At 31.3% G+C, this 20442-nt stretch overlaps 1 protein-coding gene across 4 annotated transcripts in view; it reads left to right on the forward strand.

The window, feature by feature from the left end:
• The window catches only part of LOC129948585 (collagen alpha-2(IX) chain), a 405200-nt gene that overhangs the window by 292202 nt on the left and 92556 nt on the right, over positions 1–20442 (forward strand). For all 4 annotated transcript variants that reach the window (XM_056059695.1, XM_056059694.1, XM_056059696.1 and 1 more), the window contains one exon: positions 18871–18996. In XM_056059695.1, the coding sequence (XP_055915670.1) occupies positions 18871–18996 (126 nt within the window). The remainder of the gene's footprint in view (positions 1–18870; positions 18997–20442) is intronic.

A 20442-nucleotide genomic window follows, 5' to 3' on the forward strand; every position in this document is an offset into this window, starting at 1 on the left:
CGATAAACTTTGCACTTTAATATAAAACTTCTTCTTTTCTTTCTCTTGCATCAGAATAATCACTTCAACTTCTTTCGTCTTCTTTGTCCTTGGCCTAAGGATTTTTATGTACATACTTATATTTTTGTTTTTCTTTATTTAAAATAAAGTTGTTCTCCAATCACCTGATGGAAATAAATACAAAAAATAAAATAAGAAAACAAAATACATTTCTGCAGGACGATTCAAAAACTTTATACAGAAAACACGGCATGGGCCATGAACTTAAATTAAATTGAGGAACAAACTCATTAACTTTTATATTCAAAGTAAAGGTTTGTCCTGTGTCCTGGATAAGGATGATGATCATGATGATGATGGTAGAGTTCATATTGCTGCTCCTGTTATGCACAACTTCGTTCTTATTTTTTTTTTTTTTTATATTGTTTATAGAAATTTGCCTCTTCGACTCCAGAAAAGCTTAAGCTTCGTGTCTTATTTCGTTCGGAGCATTAATATTAAGCGGTTGGATAATTACCGCTGGGCATCGACTTCAAATTCACAACAAAGTTCCTCTTTCATTTATAAACATATATATACTTTGAAGCCTTTGTGTATCGTAGGTAAGTTCATCGTCATCTAGATATATACGTTCAACTCTCTCTCTCTTAATAGAAATATAGTAAAATAACCACCTCTGGCATCCGTGCTAGGGATTCATATCTGAAATTTTGGGGAAAGAATCCATTTCAGGAGTTCAATGGTTACTCATTATCCTGCTTTAGAATTTATACCTACCTGTCTACCTATACCCATATATACCTCGCCTAGCTTAAACAGAAAACTGTTTGAACCAAATCTCATTTTAATAACCGTAAGTATGAAAATACTTAAATACTCAATAGGTACAACAACATAACCCTAAAAAAATATCGTCCTAGCTGAGATACCTTCCCCATAACTGATATATCTATACCGATAGAGCTATAGAGCTAAATGAATGGTATTGGTACACGATTATAATCTTTTACGGGTTTTCGGTATTTGTTTACCGTAATTTTGCAGACTTTTCCGATATGGAAATCAAGGTCCTACGGGAATATGAATATCTATTCAGCTATAGACTCTTATCGGCTATGTATGTTGAATGAACAAGGTTTGGAAGAGAAGAAGCGATGTCTGAGAAGAAACCCTTAAGCGATTTATAGTGATTCAATAAAGTTTTTCTTTTTTTCTTAAAAATGGTTTGGCTATAATATGAAACCTACTTAGACTAGGAACTTAGTGAAAAGTTCATAAAAGTTTAGAAGTACTATTTGTAGTATAAATTATACATTTGCACTCACTGTAAGTTTGTGGCAGTCTATAGATAATAATTTACAGTAGTTGTTGTTCATCAGAATAATTTTTATGATGACGATGAATTTGGAATTCCACTCTAACAGACGAGCTTGACAAATAAATGTTTGTTTGTCGATATTAAAAGTAGGGATATTTCCAGACAGCTTAAGGTTTTCCAAAAAAGTTGTTTAAATAATTTTTCTTTTCTTTCTTTTCTAGGATGTTAACACAATTTTGGATTTGGGAACATTATTTAGAAAAAAAATATTTTAGGACATATCAAAATTCCTTGAATAGCAATGAAAGTTGTTAGTTAACGGAGTTTTTGTTATTTATGTTTGAAAAAAGTTGCAAGCATTTAATGTTGCTTGGTATTTACCGTTTTTAAATTATTTTTATTAAATTTCTGTATAAAATATTTCTCTAATCTTCCAACAAAAAAAAACGCCTTGCTAGCTTTTTATAAGCAGAAAGTTAAAAAGAGGAACTTTTAAATATAATATTTGGAGTTAAAGTATTACAATGTGCAGTGATTTTTCTGAACAGTATTTGGTAATACAGTTTAAGGAAACACTGTGTTAAAATAACACAGAACTTATGAATCAAAGCATTCGACTAAATAGTATCATACAAAATTCTAACAACAAGAGGATGATAGCTTCCCATCCTGTTTGTGTCTTGCTTAAAAGGTTTGTAGGTTTTCGTGTTTTGTTAAAAATTTGTCAATTGAATGATTCTAAAAAAATTAAAAATTAATAACAATATTTGGCATATGAAGAAAATGGTTTGATTTCAAAATCCATTTTGTTAACGAGATTTTTTACTCGTTAACCAATTTTCACCAATTTAAGTAGCATTTCTTAAAATTTTTTATTTCTTACAAATACAAATTGGATGAATGAAATTAATTTGAAGTCGATTCTTTCTATTGTTCACGTGATATCTAAAACCGACCATCATTTTTACCAAATTTTCGTACTGTTTTTTGTAGATTTTTTTTTTTTTTTAAAAACAATGTTGTATTTTTATCAAAAAATCACTGAATGTCGAAAACAATATTTTATGTGCTATAAAATAAGTTTTGAAACCAACATATTTAAATTTTGAGAATATATTTGAGTCGGAGGTACATTTGTAGCAAGTTTTAGTATTGTTTCTAGTGGGTTTTTATTTTTTGTTAAAAAACTGTCCATTCTTTTTTTCTCAAGATTTTATCGAATGTTGACAACAATATTATCTATAAGATAAAATTAGTTTGAACCCAAAACATTAAAGTTTGAAAAAGATATTTGAGTCAAAACCATTTGTTGTTATATTTTTTTTAGGCTTTTAATTTTTTGTTAAAAAAACTGTCAATTCGATTTTTCTCAAAACGTTACTCAATTTTGACAACAATATTTTTAAAAAAATGAAATGTCTCAAGGTTTTAATAAGTTATTCAAGTCGAAAATCAATTTTTATTAGTTTTTTAAATTTTTTAATGGTTTTATAAAAAAAAACTGTCTATTCGATTTTTCTCAAAATTTTACCGAATTTTGAAAACAATATTTCTTATAAGACAGAATAAGTTGGAAGCCATGATCTCGAGTTTTTAAAAATGTTATTTGAGTCTGTATTGAATTTTTTTTTGTTTATATTTTTATTTTTTATAAAAAAACTGTCAATTCGATTTTTCTCAAAATTTTACCACATATTAAAAACGTTATTCTTCTTTGCACAAAATTATTTGGGATGTAAAGTTTTCAAGGTGACATTTTTGTTAGCAGTTTTTTTGAATTATAAAAAAAAGTTAATTTGATTTTTTTTTCAAAAATGAAAAAATGAATTGCTGTTTGTAAGTCTCAATAAAACTCGAGAACGGCTGAACGGATTTATTTTATCTTAGTCTTGAAATGTTCGTGGAGGTGTAGGAAAGATTTAAAAGGCGAGACAAAATTGAATAATTATCGGGAAAACCCTCAAAAAACAGCCCTTTTCTATTTCCCATACAAACGTTGTCTAGAGTCAATTAGAACTTTTTTGCTATTCAATAAAGTTCATATTAAATTAAAATCACTCACTGTTGTATAAGCAATTAAGGTGTGTTCCTAACTTCAAAGAGTCAATTTGCAATTTATTACCGCCGCATAAAGTTCAAATTTAATCGTATCTATATAAATAGTACGCTTTGGAGGATCTAATGTCGCGTTCCGAAAATAAATAAAAGTGAATCGCGAAGGCGACAAAAAATGAAATAAGCTATTAGTAGTCGTGATTTCCAGATTTAAGAAATTACATTCAAGGTTTTTCACTACTTCAGAGAGAGTCAAATAGAAACCTATAACCTGGCCAGTGTAATAATCTATAATTTTAAAAGGAATAACAGAAAACACAGCCTGAAGTTTGCAATTAATTTTGAAAAATTACTAATTATTATTATTAACAAGAAATCAAAAAATAAAATTGCGTAGCTACGGAGTGCTCATAAAAAAAAACTTGACGTGATTCAAATGATTTTTCAAATATTTATATCAATTGAACCCTTTTTTAAAAATTCTTTTACTTAAAATAAATTTTTGAACCAAAGTTAAGTGCTTAAAAAAATGTTTAACTTTTTTGTAGTTATATGTTAAAGGACATTAAAATTGATCAGTCGACATGAAGTGTATAAATTGCCAGGGAATTCAGTATTTCTTTTATTCCTAAACCTAAAAAACAAATTATTCTTATACTTGAAGTAAAATTTTTAAATTGTCCTTAAACTAAACCTTGTATTTATTTTTGTATTCGTTTTTATTTTTGTATTTTACCTTCTTTACTTTTTTTCTTGTTGTTACAAATCTCAAGAGGTTTTTGTCTTCACTTAAGAGATTTCCGAAGGACATTGCCAATTCAAATCACATTGATTGGAGTTTTTTTGTTTTTCCTTTGCATATTCAATTCACCATCAGAATAGGTTAAGGTAAAGAGGGTAACATTTGTATATGTTTATATATTTGAACAACTTGTTTAAAAGTTTAAAGTTCAAACCATACCATGATTTTGAATTTTTTAATTTTTGTTTAGAGGCAAAATAAATTCCAGGTATTGACTTAAAAGAAAATTGTATATTTTATCAAAAACAGGGTTTCCATTAATAAAACCACATAAACAATTTCCAATTAAATATGAATTTAAGATGAATTCGAACTATTTTTAACTGGAACAATAAGAGAGGTGTATGATTTTCTAAAATTTAAAATACAATACTCTTCTTCTTCTCTAAGCTTGAAATCAAAATAATAATACAAAAAAACATGTCCCGTTTCACCTGGATCAATATTTTTCATCTAGAACGAACAAAATTCAAGCCCAAAGTCCTTTTCGGTGAATATGAATTTGAAATGAATAATAATAAAGCATCCTACATAAAAATATACTAAAACGAAGAACAAGCTCAACAGTTTCTAAATTTTATAGAAACAAAAATAAAAGCCCAGAATTAAATTCAAGGAACTTATTTATAAGGCCGATGATGTGCATAATGGTCTATGAAAGTAGATATAAAGGGTGTTGTTTATAGAGATATAGAACTTTCAGTTGGTAATCCTATTTTAACTGGTTGTCATTTTGACAGCTGCCAAGTGATTTATTTTTGGCATTTTGGCGTTTGGCATTTCAACATTAACAGACTAACGCTTGAACGAAGCTTCACAATTCAGAAAATTTATTTTGAAAATCATGGTTCTGTTCGAAATACGTAACGCACAATACGTCCATTTTACGGTAAAAATAATACGGTCAATAACCAAGACTTCAGTATTTTGAGTGATGTTTATCCTCAAGTGGATGTTGAGACACCGTTACATCTACAAAAACTGACGGTTTGGTGTGATTTATTGGTTGGTTTAATAATTGGTCCGTACTTTTTTTAAAAACTTTGCTGGCCAGAGAACGTTACAGTCAAAGGTGAACTCTATAAACTCATGATAACTGACCTTTTCGTTCATCAGTTTTTCAACCATGATGTCCAAGAGCTGTGGTTTCAACAAAGCGGAGTAGAGTTTCATGTCACACAGCTCGTGCCGTAATTTTATTATTGAAGTGCATTTTTATAAACCGCATAGTTTCACGTTACGGAGCAGTTATTTTGCTTAAGACCGTACGACATAAAGGCGGCAGCTTCACTATTTTCTGTGAAGTTGTTTGTCTATGCCGGTAAGCCCGAACAGATTAAAAACTTTGAGGACAACATTTTCCGCCGGGTTATTTTCAATATACGGCCACAAATGTTGGATAAAGTCATCGAAAATAGGACCTCAAGATAAGATAACGTTGAAGCCAGCCGTGGCCTTCATATGCCTGAAATGATGTTTTAATTAGAATGCCAGTAGACTAAAAATAAATTAGGTAACGCAACAGTCCATTGAAAACAAGGCCCTAGTGACTTAAAACCGTCAACCATTTCTGTGTGCGATTACTGTTGTCAGGGAGGGAGGGGACCCACAGTTTTAAGCCGATTGCGAATGGCTAATCTAAGAAAGCACTTTTTATGACAAGAATTTCTTTTGGAGGATTTGTCAATTCTTCGCAAGAGACAGTTCCCGTGAAAAAAACAGGGATTTAACCCAAGACTTCTGGCATGAAAGTCCAATACAGTAACCATCACCCCACGGATACTACAATGGCAGGAGATTATCTTTAGAATGAAGTATATTTTGAGTTTCTTTCCTTCTTTCAATTTCCAAGTCTGACCTCTAAAAAGCACACCCTTTATAAAAATTCCAGGTGTCTTGAAAATACTTCTTCTTTTATAACATTGAGGATCTTCTTAAACCTCTACCTGAGTTGCACCTTAAGAAATTAATTTAGAAATGAAGTGAAATTTTTTATTTTATTTTCCTTCGACTAAGAACAAGTAAAGAAAAATAACAATCTTTTTATAAAATTGCAGACCGCCCGCCCAGACAGTAAGTTCAAAACTTTTGGCAGTTGTCCTTTACATAAATTGTAAGCTTGGATCTGTTTTTTTAGGGGGGAGGATGATGATTCTGATGAATAAGAGTTTATTATATAAGTTCCATTTTTGTGGTGCGAATTGGAATTCATTGAGGCATTCTGTTTATGCTGGATGCCTCAGAAAATTCCAAGAATATATTTTTGATGTATTCAAGTTTATTTAAAATGAGATAAAAGTACACGAGTTGGAGTCGGAGTCTTAGTCGGTCTTTTATAAGCCAACATCATTCGAATGCATGATGTTCCCTGCTTAAGAGGGTCTCTCTGCTGAAGGCATACGCCTATACGAAATACCAAAATGGACGCGACGACTTGGAACAAAGTTTGGCCACAAGGATTCTTCTTTGTGAACATAAATTTCGTGTTAGGTACATCAGTAATGGTTTCTTCAGGATTGTTTTCAAAAGTTTGTGGCTATTTATTTTCGGGGTCTGGGACTTTTTGGAGGAGTAGGGGAAGGTCCTTTTTTATAAAGAGGGAAAAGAAATACTTATATATATTTTGTAAAAAATTTGTTTTCAAATGTAGAGAAGTGAATCGATGGAGCATTATGAGCGTGTTATGTTCTTTTGTGTTCCCTAAGTCGAGGCTACTAGGAATGAGTAGGGATATTGCCAATGGGAAATAAATGTAATTTTACAGTAGATTGGGGACAATCTTCCATAGGGCATTAATTTGCATTTAGTTATAGGCGAGGCTTCCCCGTCTCGTCATACCACCATATCTCAGGCATCACGTGGGTCTTGTTTTCGTCTTTTTTTTAAATTGTATTTGTTTGAAAAACGACGACCCTCTTGTTTTGTTTTTTAAATTTCAATTTAAACAAGCTATGGAAGAATGTGAGAGTCTTCTTTTTTTTTTGATTTTCGTAGGTTAGGTACTAATGAAACTTGAAGCTCGAGGGATAAACATTTAAATTGCCTAATATTATAGATGATGAGCAATTTCTGTGCGGTGTGGTTTTGATGGCGGGCGTTACGACGCACGTTGGTGTGGTGAGATGAAAATATTTAAGGTATTTTTTCTTGAAGAATTCACAATTCTGAGAATAAATTGGATTATTTTCTTTGTGTTATGGTTGTTGAATAAAGTACTTTGGCATTGAATTTACTTAAGCCCGTGTTATATCTTGAATAAAAACTTGTGTTGGTTTTATTCCAAGAATTTGGAAATTTTGAGGTTCAATGAATAAATGAGGCATATTTGGCTTGTTCTTTAATTTATTTGGAATGTGCGGTTATTTTTTTTTTATCAACTGATATAATTTAAAACATTTTTTCTCTCTGTAAAAGTTTGTAGGTTGAAATCAAAGTATCCTTTTTACAAAGTATGTCCAGAATAACACTTCATAATCTAAGGTCTACTTTGTAATGAAATGTTAAACTATTTTTCACGCTCTTATCCCTGAATAATTTTCGTATAAAAATTCAAATTACACACAACACTCATATTCAACAATCATATTAAATATGAAACTATTTCCAGCTCATTATGTACGAATAATCTCAATCAAAGGAATTTACAAAACTATGCAAAATATTTACTCATATAGTTTCCCTGTTCAAAATGTTAATGATATACAATTTTAGAGATAAGGGTTTTCCATACGAGCATATAGTTTCCTCCCTATTTTTTGCTTGTTTTTTCCACCAAGAACCCTACACCACCCATCATTCAACTTATGGCTGTGTGGTGGAATAAATTTTACTCAAATTTTGGTTCGTCCTTTTTTGTGAATTTTATGTATGTTATGGTTTTGTTATTTTTTTTTGTTTGAATCACTTCTAAGTCAATGAAACTCATGCAAGCGGGGTATAATATGTTTTTGTTAACTTTTTCAATACATGTAGGTGCCTAGAGGACAAGAAAAAATAAAAGTAAACCAAAAACGGAAATCAGTTTAGAAAAGATGCGATGTGGCAAAGTTTTGTCATGTTTAACATTTTTGTTTTCATATTTCAATATAATGGGAAAGTATTGTATTCAAAAACGAAACTAAGAAGCAACATTATTATTTTTATTAAAAAAACTAAACTACCACCAACATTTTTATTTGTATCCTTTTAAGTTCTTGAAATCATGCGAAATTCTAATGAGTGGGTGAAAAGTCGGCCTTTTAAATTATAATTCTATTTTTCAAAACTCTGACTGTGAGTTATAATTTTAGTTTTATAAAAATTGGCTTTCAAAATTTCAAAATTAATGACACTTTTTTAAGTGCTCGATTTCTTCTCAAAAATAATAAGAAATAAATTGGGTGGTGCAACAGTCCATTGAGAACTTAAGCCTATTGAGTGTGCGAGTAATGTTGTTAGGAATGGACCTACAGTTTTCAAGCCTAATCCAAACGGCCAGTTTAAGAAAGCACCTTTTGTGACAAGAATTACTCTTGGAGAATTTGCGAGGGCAATAGGAAGTACACGTAAAAACAACTTTAGATTGCAAAGGCAGGGATCAATCCCAGGACCTCTGGCATTACAGTCCAACGCACTAACCATCATGCCATGGGGACTGTAAGGCTTTTGCATTCTTTAAATTGAAAATTATAGAAGTCGTCCGCTTGGAGAACCGAATGGAAAATAACTAAAAACCATGGATCATTTTTTTGGATAGATGATATGCTGTATTAGAACTTTTTAAAAACTGTCTAAAAATTGTATAATATCTTGTATACAAATTTTCCTTGCAATGTACCATAACACGTTAGCGTTAAAATTAGGACAAAAGAAGACAAAAATTGTATGGTATGGTTGGTCCATGTCCGACGTGTGAAGTTAGGAGTGCATTTTTAATGCAATTAATTAAAATAATTGATTGAAAAATCACAGCATTACCTACACTTTCTTGATAAGACTTTTCTTTAATCTGGAAACCCATTTTTGAATGATCTTTTAAAGTCCATATTTTTTTGTTCATAATTTAAAAAAAAACAGTTGTCAATCAAATTCAACAAACAAAATAAAAAGAACGTAATTTGGATACACTGAAATATACCAAGTATCCTTATCCTCCTGGTATTAAAAGGATTCGTTTTGAATTCGGTAGATTTAAGTTTCCTTTGCGGATCCTTATGAAGTTACTCTCATACAAATAATTCAAGTTTTCGATAAGAGATCGTGAAATGTTCTCATTTTTTTAGTTGACCAACAACATAATCAACTCAACAAAAATTCGAAACATCCGTCTGGCAATATGTTTATAAGTCTTACAAAATATTATTAACAACATTTTGTACCAGACAAGAAAAAGTTTAAGCTCTTACAGTTAATAAGGATTTATGTAGGCTCTATGGAACGTTGCGAATATTCCAATTTTTAAAAAAATTCTGCTATATAATTTAGTTTTACAATGCTTATGCCAAAAAAGTACCAAAATGGAGCAGTCTATTCCATTTATCTGTTTGTCATAACAAATACTCGTAAAATATAAAAATTTGTGTTGTCGGTGGAAGAACATCCTGTAAATCAATTACCAAGTAATGAAGAACTGCTAAGTTTATAAAAGAATCTTTCCACCGTGTTACGAGTAGCTATAAGATATATTGTATCTTATTTTAGCATCCGTTTGAGAATTTAAAACGGGGGTAAAGAGGATATTAGTACAGCGACCATCCCATCACCAAATCTTTGTTTAGTTCTGCTTTCCCTAAAAATTCGTGATCATGAGTGCTGCCTCTCTAACGGCAAGCAATGTCATTTATTTTTAGGGATGCGTCGCAAGCTACTTGGGTATTCAACGAGTAGTACCCTTTTATGTTTATATAGTACTGCCCTGATCAGCCACCTACTTTCGGCATCGTTATGTGGGTACAGTTAATGGTCCCAACCACCTTTGGAAACTTCCGTATTTGAGAGAACTTGTTCATAGTTTTTAGCTGGTCCGAAAAACAAGATAGAAGTTTTTAATGAACAAAGGTCTTTTGGTAGCTAATGCTCTTGCCATTCGCTTACAAATTTGTCCAAGCGTAGGTTGGCTAAATCCGTGGATGTCTACTCCATCGTCTTGGACATATAAACAAATTATAAAAGATACAAATTTCGAATTAGTGTGAACATTTAGTACAAACTTCCTCGTTCCGTCCCCAATATCTTTTTGCAGCCATTACTTGGATATCTATATGGATTTGGCCTCCTCTATTGTCGCCGAACGGATAATTCCAATTACTTGTATGATATTCTCTTACAAAAATCTATATATTTTTTTTTTAAATTCTTCGTTTCTTAGGCTGATTGGGTTGGTCCTTTTTTATTAACTTTCAATTTCAATTCACTTTACTATCCGAGATTTCTTAGTCAAAACCTGATTTTTACCAAATTTTAGTGCATTTTCATTTTTTTAATTATTCTAAAAAAATGCCCATTGGATTTTTCCAAGAAAATTGCGTGATTTTAACAAAAATTGTTTGTATAAAATGAATTAATCTTTTAGTCAATGCCTCTATTAATTCCCGAGATGTTTAAGCAGATTAATCAATTTTGTTTAATATTTATTGTAGGTTTTTATTTTTATAAACAATTTGTTCATTGAATTTCAAAATGTTGAAAACCATGTTTTAATAATAAGAAATGAGTTTAAGCCAATGTCTTTAATTGCTTCCAAGTTATTCGAGTCGATTTTTAATTTTTTCCAACATGTAGTAGTATTTTGTTACTTCGTTAATTTTTTGTAAGGTTTTTCTTAAAAATTGACCAGATGTTTAAAATGTTCTTTTCTGATGAATGATATCATTTTGGAGTCAAAATCATTTTTTTAAGCAAAATATTCGAAGTGACAAATATTTGTTTTCCAGTTTTTTTCGATTTATAAAAAAAAGAAAACAATTATTAAAATTTTTCCAGTATAAGCCCACTTAATGTAACTTCGTGATGTACAATATAAGACTTAATAATTCGTTCATACAATATTTTTGTTCGAACGCATTTTTTAAAAATTGCTATAGTAAGAAGAAAACCTTATGTCCTTTATGCAATTTTCTATGGCATTATCCTATTTCGAGTCGATATCTCTGATAGTTCTTGAGATATAGCAGACTCAACATTTTCAACAGACATTTCCCTGAAAACCGTTTATCTTGAAACACCAATAAATGTCAATTGCAATATTTTCTAATGTTAAGTTAAACATAAATTGTTGCTGATTGAAAGCCAATTAGTTGACATAGGTTTGTGTATACAGTCACACTTCCCTATAACGAAGTTCTACATACCGAAGATCTCTCTATTACGAATTGATTTTGAGTACACTTCTTTTTGGTTACTTTTTTGATGTGTTTTGATCTAGTACTTATAACAAATTTCCATAAAGCGAATTCTTCTCTACAACGAACAAATTTTGTGGCTGGAAATCCAAATCTCGTACGTTTTTGTTTCCACATAACGAATTATTATTTCAAAAATTTTTTTGTTAAAAACAACAGCATGCAGAAAATTTTCCCAAGTTTAAAATGCAAGCATTCTATATTCGGGCTTCTGTGAATATGATTGAAAATTTCTCGAAGTAGCATTTCTCTTTTGAAAAAGTTGTTGATAATTAATAAAGTTGAAGAAAGATTGACTGAAATACAAACATTGATATTGACGTGCTTCAACCCTTGTTGGAGATGAAGAGTAACGTACCGAATTAGATAGATAGATAGATAGATAACTTCTTTATTAACAAAAATTTTTGATTAACAATACTTCTTTTCTTAAGAATAATGACATGGCTTATTCTGCCGTCTGCCTGTTGTGACATTTCATTTAGTGTTATAAAGAATAAAAATGAAATAAAATAAATAAAAGTAACAAGTTTTTTTTTTTTTTATAGTATACAAATTCAAAAAAGCATAAAGTAACTAAAATTAGATTTACATAATTCAATTAAGAAATTTTACAATTTTAATATGATTTGAAACACAAAAAGATACCAATTTTAAAATGATTTGAAACACAAATATATTTATACGTTTTCAATTTTTAAGTGATTTGAAACACAAAAGATATCAACAAAAATTTTGGTGCTTGAACTGCAACAACTGCTGTTTTAAGTTACATAACTATTGCGATATGCTAAGGCGTGTTTGCAGTACTTATAGAGGGTAGACCATCCTATCGCTCCATTGAGTATTTCATAGAGTCGGTTTAGGGTGAGATGACTTGATTCGAAATACAATCGTCGGATTTCCTGCAGCATTGGACAGATTGCAATAAAATGGATTGTATCTTCATTCTCTCGTCTGTTGCAAAGCTCGCAAATTTGTGACAAGTCAGCTCGGTGGGGCATAAAGTTTAAGTTTAACAATTCGACACGAGCTCTGAATATGTAGCTTATAGCTTCGGCCGAAAATTCAGTAGAGAAATAATTCGCTTCCGAGGGTAACTGGTGATTTAGGTTCTTATACATATTTCTAGATGTAGTTTCATTTGCTCTAGATAGATGCTGGGTGTAAATTTTTTCATCTATTTTAGCGATGACATTAGCAAAAAGCACCGGCCATTCATCAACGTTTGTTTCACTTAGGGGAAGATTAGTTCCGTGGGCTAGGGCTAACTCGTTCCAATCCTTGAATGGTGAAGCCCTCGTTTGCAACAATCTTACCATGATTGATTTATGAAGACTTCTTCCGCTTCTTCTCATAACTCTTATTAAATAGTCGGAGTTTGATTTTAGATTTTCAATGTAAAGAGGCGATAATCCTGATTCAACGTAGATGGCATAATTTGGCGTTGAATTTGGCAATCTAAATAAGCGCTTGAAGAAATATCTTTGTACTGCTTCGAACGCCTCTATATAAGTATGTCCGAAAACCGGGGTACCATAGCACATGCATTTATTCACAGTCACGCGAAACACACGGTATTTTGACAACAGATCAATTTCTTGGTTCGCAAAGAACTTTGGCCACATTATGCTCAAAGCTAATTTAGCCTCATTACTTTTATTCTTAACATGCTTTGCGAAGTTAAGGTTGTGTGTGATTAAAACTCCCAGATACTTAAATTCCTGCACCACTTCAATAGCAATATTATTAAGTTGCCAATTCTCTTCGGGAAGCCTTCTTCTTTGACGAGTCTCAAAAATCATCACCTTAGTTTTGCTAGTATTGATAGCTAACCCCCATTTCTCGCAGAATGTATTTAACCTGTTTATTTGCAGCTGTAGAGTGAAAGGGTTTTTTGAGGATGCCTTTCAGTTCATCGATTGATAGATTACCTACTACCATCTTAAATTCGTTTGATGAAGTGTATTTTTTGCTACTGGTGTTCGTTTCGGGAGAAGTTTCGTTTATGTTTCGTTTCTTACGACTACGGTTCATAAGGACAATACCGTAAGGACGAAAATGGCTTTTGGCGATAATAAAATACAATGAAAAAAATTTCGTACCTTATGTTGTTACAGACGAATTTTGTGTTGTATAAATAAAAAAGGCAAAAAGAAGCCACTTTATGAAGTTTTTGTTTTGTTGTTATCAGATACTTTAATGAGAAAAATAAACTTTTTGTACGAGCGAATAAATTTTAAACTTTCACCTTTGACAATTGAAACGTCACTCAATTACCGAATTATTTGTTTGAATTTCTGTTATCCAAATTAAAATCACTTACTTAAATAAGAGTAAAAACAAAGAATTTCTGTATGACGATATTTCTATATAACGAAAAAATTTTCTGGTCCCGTGCAAATTCGTTATAGGGAAGTTTGACTGTACTTACATTCAAGTATTAAAGGTATAAATATCGTTTAGTGGTGATAATTTTATAATTTTTTACAAATTTGCAAGTAAAATATTGACGGTAAAATATTAACGTGAAGTTGTTAATAATTCAAGAGAAACTTTTCTAAAACTGACTTTGTTGGAATTTGTACTTCAACCTTAACCTCCAGTGCATTTATTCGCTGTTATACTATGAGCTTCCAGATTTTAATATTAAAAATTTGTCCTTTGAAAGCCCAACTATATTTTGTATACATATGTACTAAAAATATGGGGGTCCCAATTTTTTTACAAAATTTTAGAATGGTAGATAGAATATTACTAGTAGTTTAAATTTTATTAAAAAAAAAAGAGGCTGGGATGCGACCCACAATGATAACTCTTTCGTTAGAAAAAGTTAGCAGTTAATTCTAAATTCTTACCATTAGCATTTCTTCGAAGTTTTTATTTCTTATATAAAAAAAAAAACTAAAAATTAGATGTATTAAATTAATTTGAGGTCAATGTTTTCTATTATTCACGAGATATCGATTGTTAGCTTTTATATAAAAAATGACTGAATATTGAAAACAATATTTTTTATATAATAAAATTAATTTGAAGCCTACATCTTAAATTTTTGAAAAGATATTTAAATCGAAAATCAATTTTTACCAACTTTTGTTAATTTATTTTTAAGGTTTTTAATTTTTTGTTAGAAAATTGTCAATTCAATTTTTCTCAAAATTTTTCCGAATGTTGAAAACAATATTCCTTATAAGACAAAATTAGTTGGAAGCCATAATCTCAAATCTTTGAAAAAAAAAATTTGTGTCGAAAATCAATTGTTACCAACTTTGAGTAATGTTTTATTAAGATTTTCATTTATTTAGAAAAAGAACTTTCAATTCGATTTTACTCAAAGTTTTACCAGATGTTAAAACGTTATTTTTCGTTGCACAAAACTGTTTTGGAGATAAAATCGGTTTTTATTCGTACAATTTTCGAGGTGACATTTTTTTCAGTTTTGTTGATTTATAAAATACCGTTAAACATATTTGTTTAGTATCACGTACGATATATAAAATCAAATTTAACTCAAGTCTCTAGCGTTATTGGCTTGTGGGATATTTAGGGTTAACCAAAATGTTCACTGTTTTTTTAAACTCCTATGGTAAAAAAACCAATAACGCTGTTTTTTTAAGAGTCCTTTCTTCATCTTTCTGCACTATTAAATAAAATGTATTTAAAGTCGATCTCTCTTCTGGTTCTTGGGCTATGGACGACGAAAAAACGTATGTACACACACAAGCACATACATCTTTCTAAAAACCTTTAATTTCGACTCTAGGAAAATTGAAACGTCGACAAATGTCAACATTTTCAATTTTACAAATTGGACCCATTACAATAGCTTCCTATGGGAAGTTAAAGTTAAAGTTTTTCCAACTGAATTTATTATCAGTCTTAATTAAAAAATATTCTTGAACTTCTATTTTTGACTTTGGAATTAGTAGTTTTTAGAAATTGCCTTTAAGGCACACACTCAAGAATGCAAACAATCTAATTTTTTTTATTGAAGACATTCTTGAAAACAATGTCTTTTTGGAATTGAATTTCAACTTATTAAAACAGTATTTCAATATTCCAATAATTGGAACTTGATATCATGATAGTTTTTAGTGTACACGTTGCATGAAATGTTAAAGACAAGGGAAATGCAACAAACAACGTTCTGTTGCATACCAAGACCCCCTTAAAAAAATTCAAAACTTCCAGGAACGCTTATTGGTTTATTCGTTGGGTCAATATCGGACATAGATACTGTCAAATAAAGAGATTGCTTACTAACCGCACATCAAGAATGTATATTTTTGTAACCCCATTCTATTTTTATCTCCTATTTTGATATTTAGACACCTTTAGGACTAGGTTTCCTAGCACTCATACCGTTTTTAAATTTCAAACGTGTTATTTGTAGTATTAAACTTTTGAATACCTGAAAATAATATCCTAAAATATAGTTTAAAGTTAAATTCAAAAAATGTCAAGTCCCTAAATAAAAGTCTTACATCCAAAGCTTTGTAGGATACCAAATTTTATATCTTCAGCATTTTTATACGACTCCTTCATCTGTGTTATGCTTCTCGATGCGCTTCCAACTTTCTTCTAAACCGGATGTCGTGTGTGTGTTTTTTGTTGCTGTTGTTTTTGTTTGTATATACATATATTGTTATTTGTCTATATAAATTCACTGGCTTTTGAACACAGGGTTCATATAAGAATTTTCGATTTCCCGTTTAACTTCCTTAATTTTCCTTCTCTTATTTGCCATCAATGTGTTTTTGTAAATAAAAAAAATATATTGTCTATATACAGTACAAAAAGTTTCTACTTATTTTTAAGGGGGGGGGGGTGTATGGTAACAATTTAATGTGGAAGATCCTGATTTTATCTAAAGGAAAAACTTTTTCCTCTTCCACATGCGGTACCACCAAAAACCCAACCAACGTTTTTTGTCACCGTCGTCGTCGCGTCGCTTCGTATCGTTGTCGAAAACCGTGAAATACCGCCTTTTTGTGTTGTCTTGTTCGTTTATCTTTTTTCAGTTTTTCTCATTTTTTTTATTTATTGAAACCCCATGCTCAAAAAAAAAGGAAAAATATATCGGGATATAAGAATTTACCGAATGACATCGACGACGACACTAAGGATTTGTGTTAGAAGGTTAAATACACTTAATATGTTTTCAAAATGTCGAAATTGAGTTGATTGTTGAAGCAAAATATATAGATACCAGGAAGAAAGTTCATGTAAGAGAGGGAGGAGGGATAAGAATAAAAAAAAACGCTTGTGATGGTTCCGGATGTTAAAAAAAAGGGAAATATACACACTCCGTACAGGATATGAATACAGCACAATACATTTTTGGCCCACCTACCTTCGAAGAACAAAAAATAAATAAAATAAAATAAAACAAGGATCCAGGATACAAGCTCAGAAGAAAAAAAATATTCACATATCCTTACCATAATTTAGGAAATGATAAATTACTTTTCAGAATAAACCTACACTGGCGTACATATTATCCTGTCCCACAAAAAAAGGTGTACTTTAGATTAGCCCCTAACAATCATTATCTCATCCCTCCACTTTCTCCACACAAAAAGGATCCTCATACTTCGAAATTGTTTAAATGTCTTGGCACCAAATTTTTTGATACATTTAGGTCCTTTTGTGGATGATGGCAATGTATTCGATAAATTATAACAAAAACCTTGACGCAGCGCATATTCCCGCAGCATTTATGCGAAAACCACAAACCACACACACACACACAAAGAATAACATCAGCAAAGAAAGAATGTCCTTGAGGAATGAAAAGAAACAATATTTGAATAACATCAATTCTTGACATCTGCTTTTGCCTAAATTCCTGGAATATATATGTACATATATACATATAAAGGCAGCTTCTGTTCTTCTGTGTCTTTTTGTTTTGTTGTCGTTGTTGGAAGGTAAAAGGCATCTCACTCTACTCAAATCTAACCTTCATCGTTTTGACAACATTTAAGAGAATTTGGTTCTGTTGAAATTGGGGAGGGATTTAAATACCGCAATATTCTTCAATGACAGTATAAAACTGAGAAAACCATAAAAGACACCGAAAAATGAAGCCCTCCTCGTCCTCATCCTTCATAAAACAACTAAACCTTAAAATGATAAATTACACTCCAGGATATATCCAGTTTGCACAACCACAATTCCATCTTCCGGCGTCCTTGGAATTTTAAATACAGAATACAGAATACAGAATACCTATACCTTAAGATTCTATGTAGTGTGTAGCCGTTTTTACCTTAACGTGTGTTGATTAAGCCTGAAGTCATCTTTTTATGATTTATTATTAAGGGAAAGAGAAAGCGAGGAATATCCTTATTTCTCTGTATCAAAATTGATGAAAAGAAACTGAATTGCCAAAGCCCTTTCATATAAATGTATGTTTATGAAATGACGCGTTAACTTATTTTCCTCTGGAGGAAATAAAAGAAATTATTGGAACACCAAACAGGACGAAGAGAAAAAAAAATTCAATTCGCAGGAAAACAAAGAAAGGCAAACAAGAAAACAAATGAACAATATTCTAAATGCCATCGCAGTTTCTGACAGCTGGTTAAACAGTCTTTTTTTTGTTCCTTGACAGCCTTCTTCATCTTCTCTGGCTTCGAGATAAGAGTCCCCTAAAAAAATATAAGCAAAGCCTTGAAAATACAAGATCAAACTGCCAGCGGACAGAAGGGACAAAAAAGACAAAAAAATATCCAAAAACTTCCATCTTGCTGATAGGAATCATTCCTTTATTTCACTCTCTAAACTTAAGGCACCTATTCCTTTTTTTCTATGTAATATAAGAACCTGGAGGATATTCTCATCCTTAGAATAGGTATAGGGTCGGATCTAGGGTTTCTTTCTTTTTTTTTTACTTCTTTTCAAAAAACAAAAGAACAACCAACCTAAAACACAGTGTTTGTGTTTTGTACATTTCATTTCAGTTTTGCCTGTTTACTAATTGCGACTAAATGACTTTTTGTTTGTCTTCATTTAATTTGATTTTCAACAAAAAAAAAAGGACGAACAAAAAGCAAAACCAACATCAGAAAGAAAAAAAAAAGAAAGAATTAAATTAAGGATCTTGACCTGACCCTATTGCGAGGGTGAAAGCAATTTGATGGGTTAACTTTTTTGGACATACTTTTAGGGTGGTCCAGGGCCAGGGGGAGAATAATTTCTTTAGTTTTTTTTTTAAGGACCTTTTGGCTTATGTTGTGCATATTAATATTAATTAAAGGCTTAGTACTAATTTTCTTCCTTCTTTTCTTTTTATTTTCCTCTCATTTTAGCTGGGAAGTTTACTGCCAATAGCTGTGCCAGCTCCACCAACGACGTTATCGCCACCAGCAAGACCGGATTTGCAATCATCAAATCTCCTAAACAATCTACCCCAACCACTGGAAAGTGGTCCACACGTAAGTTATTTTTTTAATTTTCTTTTCATTCCTTTGCAGTGCGCCCACCAAAGCCGCCATAGCGATTAAATTTAGAAAATGTCCTTTATGAATGAAGGAAATTTAAATTGACCAAAAAATGTGGTTCACAGGGAATTGTCTCCTTTAATCGGTTTGAAAGTCCGCTCCCCGAAAATCGCTTATTTTTGAATTAAAATTTTATTTAATATAGGTGAGGACACAGTGAGGGTATATTTTTGATACTTTTTGGAATCAATTTGAAAACCCTCTGTGTACCACAAGTGCTTGGAATACATGAGGGTATAAGATACTCGTATAAAGGGGGTCTTCTTTTTTTTGTTGAGCTTACAGCACGTGTAATAATAATAAACACATCTTATAAAAATAGTAGGTCATGTTGAAAGCAATCCCTAAATCCTTAACCCACAAGAGGGTACTCGCTTCATGAAATCAATCATTCCAGGCACAATTTATGTAAACACCTTTTCTCTCAACTAACATCGCATGACAGGTTTCCTCCCCTCCCCTTCTTCATTCAGTAAGTTCACGTACAAAATATAGTAATACTTTACTTATTTTCGTATGTTCGTATGTAGGACCAAAGTAAGGTATTCAGAATTCAAAACCATCATCACCCATAGACCTAAGAAGACGGAAAAAAAGTGATGAAGAAAAAGTAATCATAATGCTTAACATGTCTATACAAAAGAAATTTTCTAAAGACCCTAGAGGACTTCTTTTACTTAGGTTTATAGCTGCTGAGGCATATACTTACTACCCCTCTGTCTTATGAGAGTATGAAGGTATATTATGGGTCGGTGGTATTAGAATAGGGAATATTATAAATATTCAGACCTTTTTTCTTATATTTCGGTAGGTAGGTATATAAGTTAAGTACTTTTATGTAATAAACCATTAAACAGGGTGTTAAAAGCACAAAATTTTAATTAGGATATAAGCTAGCGAAATGTTTATTTCTTAAAATAGGTAATTAAAAGGAAAAAAGTTGATCAACTGAAGGTTGAGTGGGGTTTTGATTGACAATGAAACTGATAATTTGGTAAAAAGATTAAAAAATCAATGCTTTACGTTGTTTTAGAAAAGTTAAAATTGTTGTCTCAGCTTCAACATTTGGGCGAGACAACACCCGAACGAATGTGTGCTGAGATTTTCGTTGAGTTGAACCACCTAATTCAGCAGGTCAAAGAGCGCACCCGAATATCGGACGTGGTAGGTCCAGCCTAAAACAATCATGACTTCTTTCTTACCTCTGAACCTGGTAAATATACAATAAGTGTTCTATCTGATCTAGATATCAACATCTTTCATATCAACAAATTTCTCGTGAAATAACTCTCCAGTTAATGAAAGAGCTCCTAAGAGCTACTTTGGCTCTCTTGGCAATACGAGAAAGCCAATTGGGACAGTCTCAATAATTATTTGAGG

Source organism: Eupeodes corollae, chromosome 2 (genome assembly GCF_945859685.1).
Source record: "Eupeodes corollae chromosome 2, idEupCoro1.1, whole genome shotgun sequence".
NCBI classification, from domain to species: domain Eukaryota; kingdom Metazoa; phylum Arthropoda; class Insecta; order Diptera; family Syrphidae; genus Eupeodes; species Eupeodes corollae.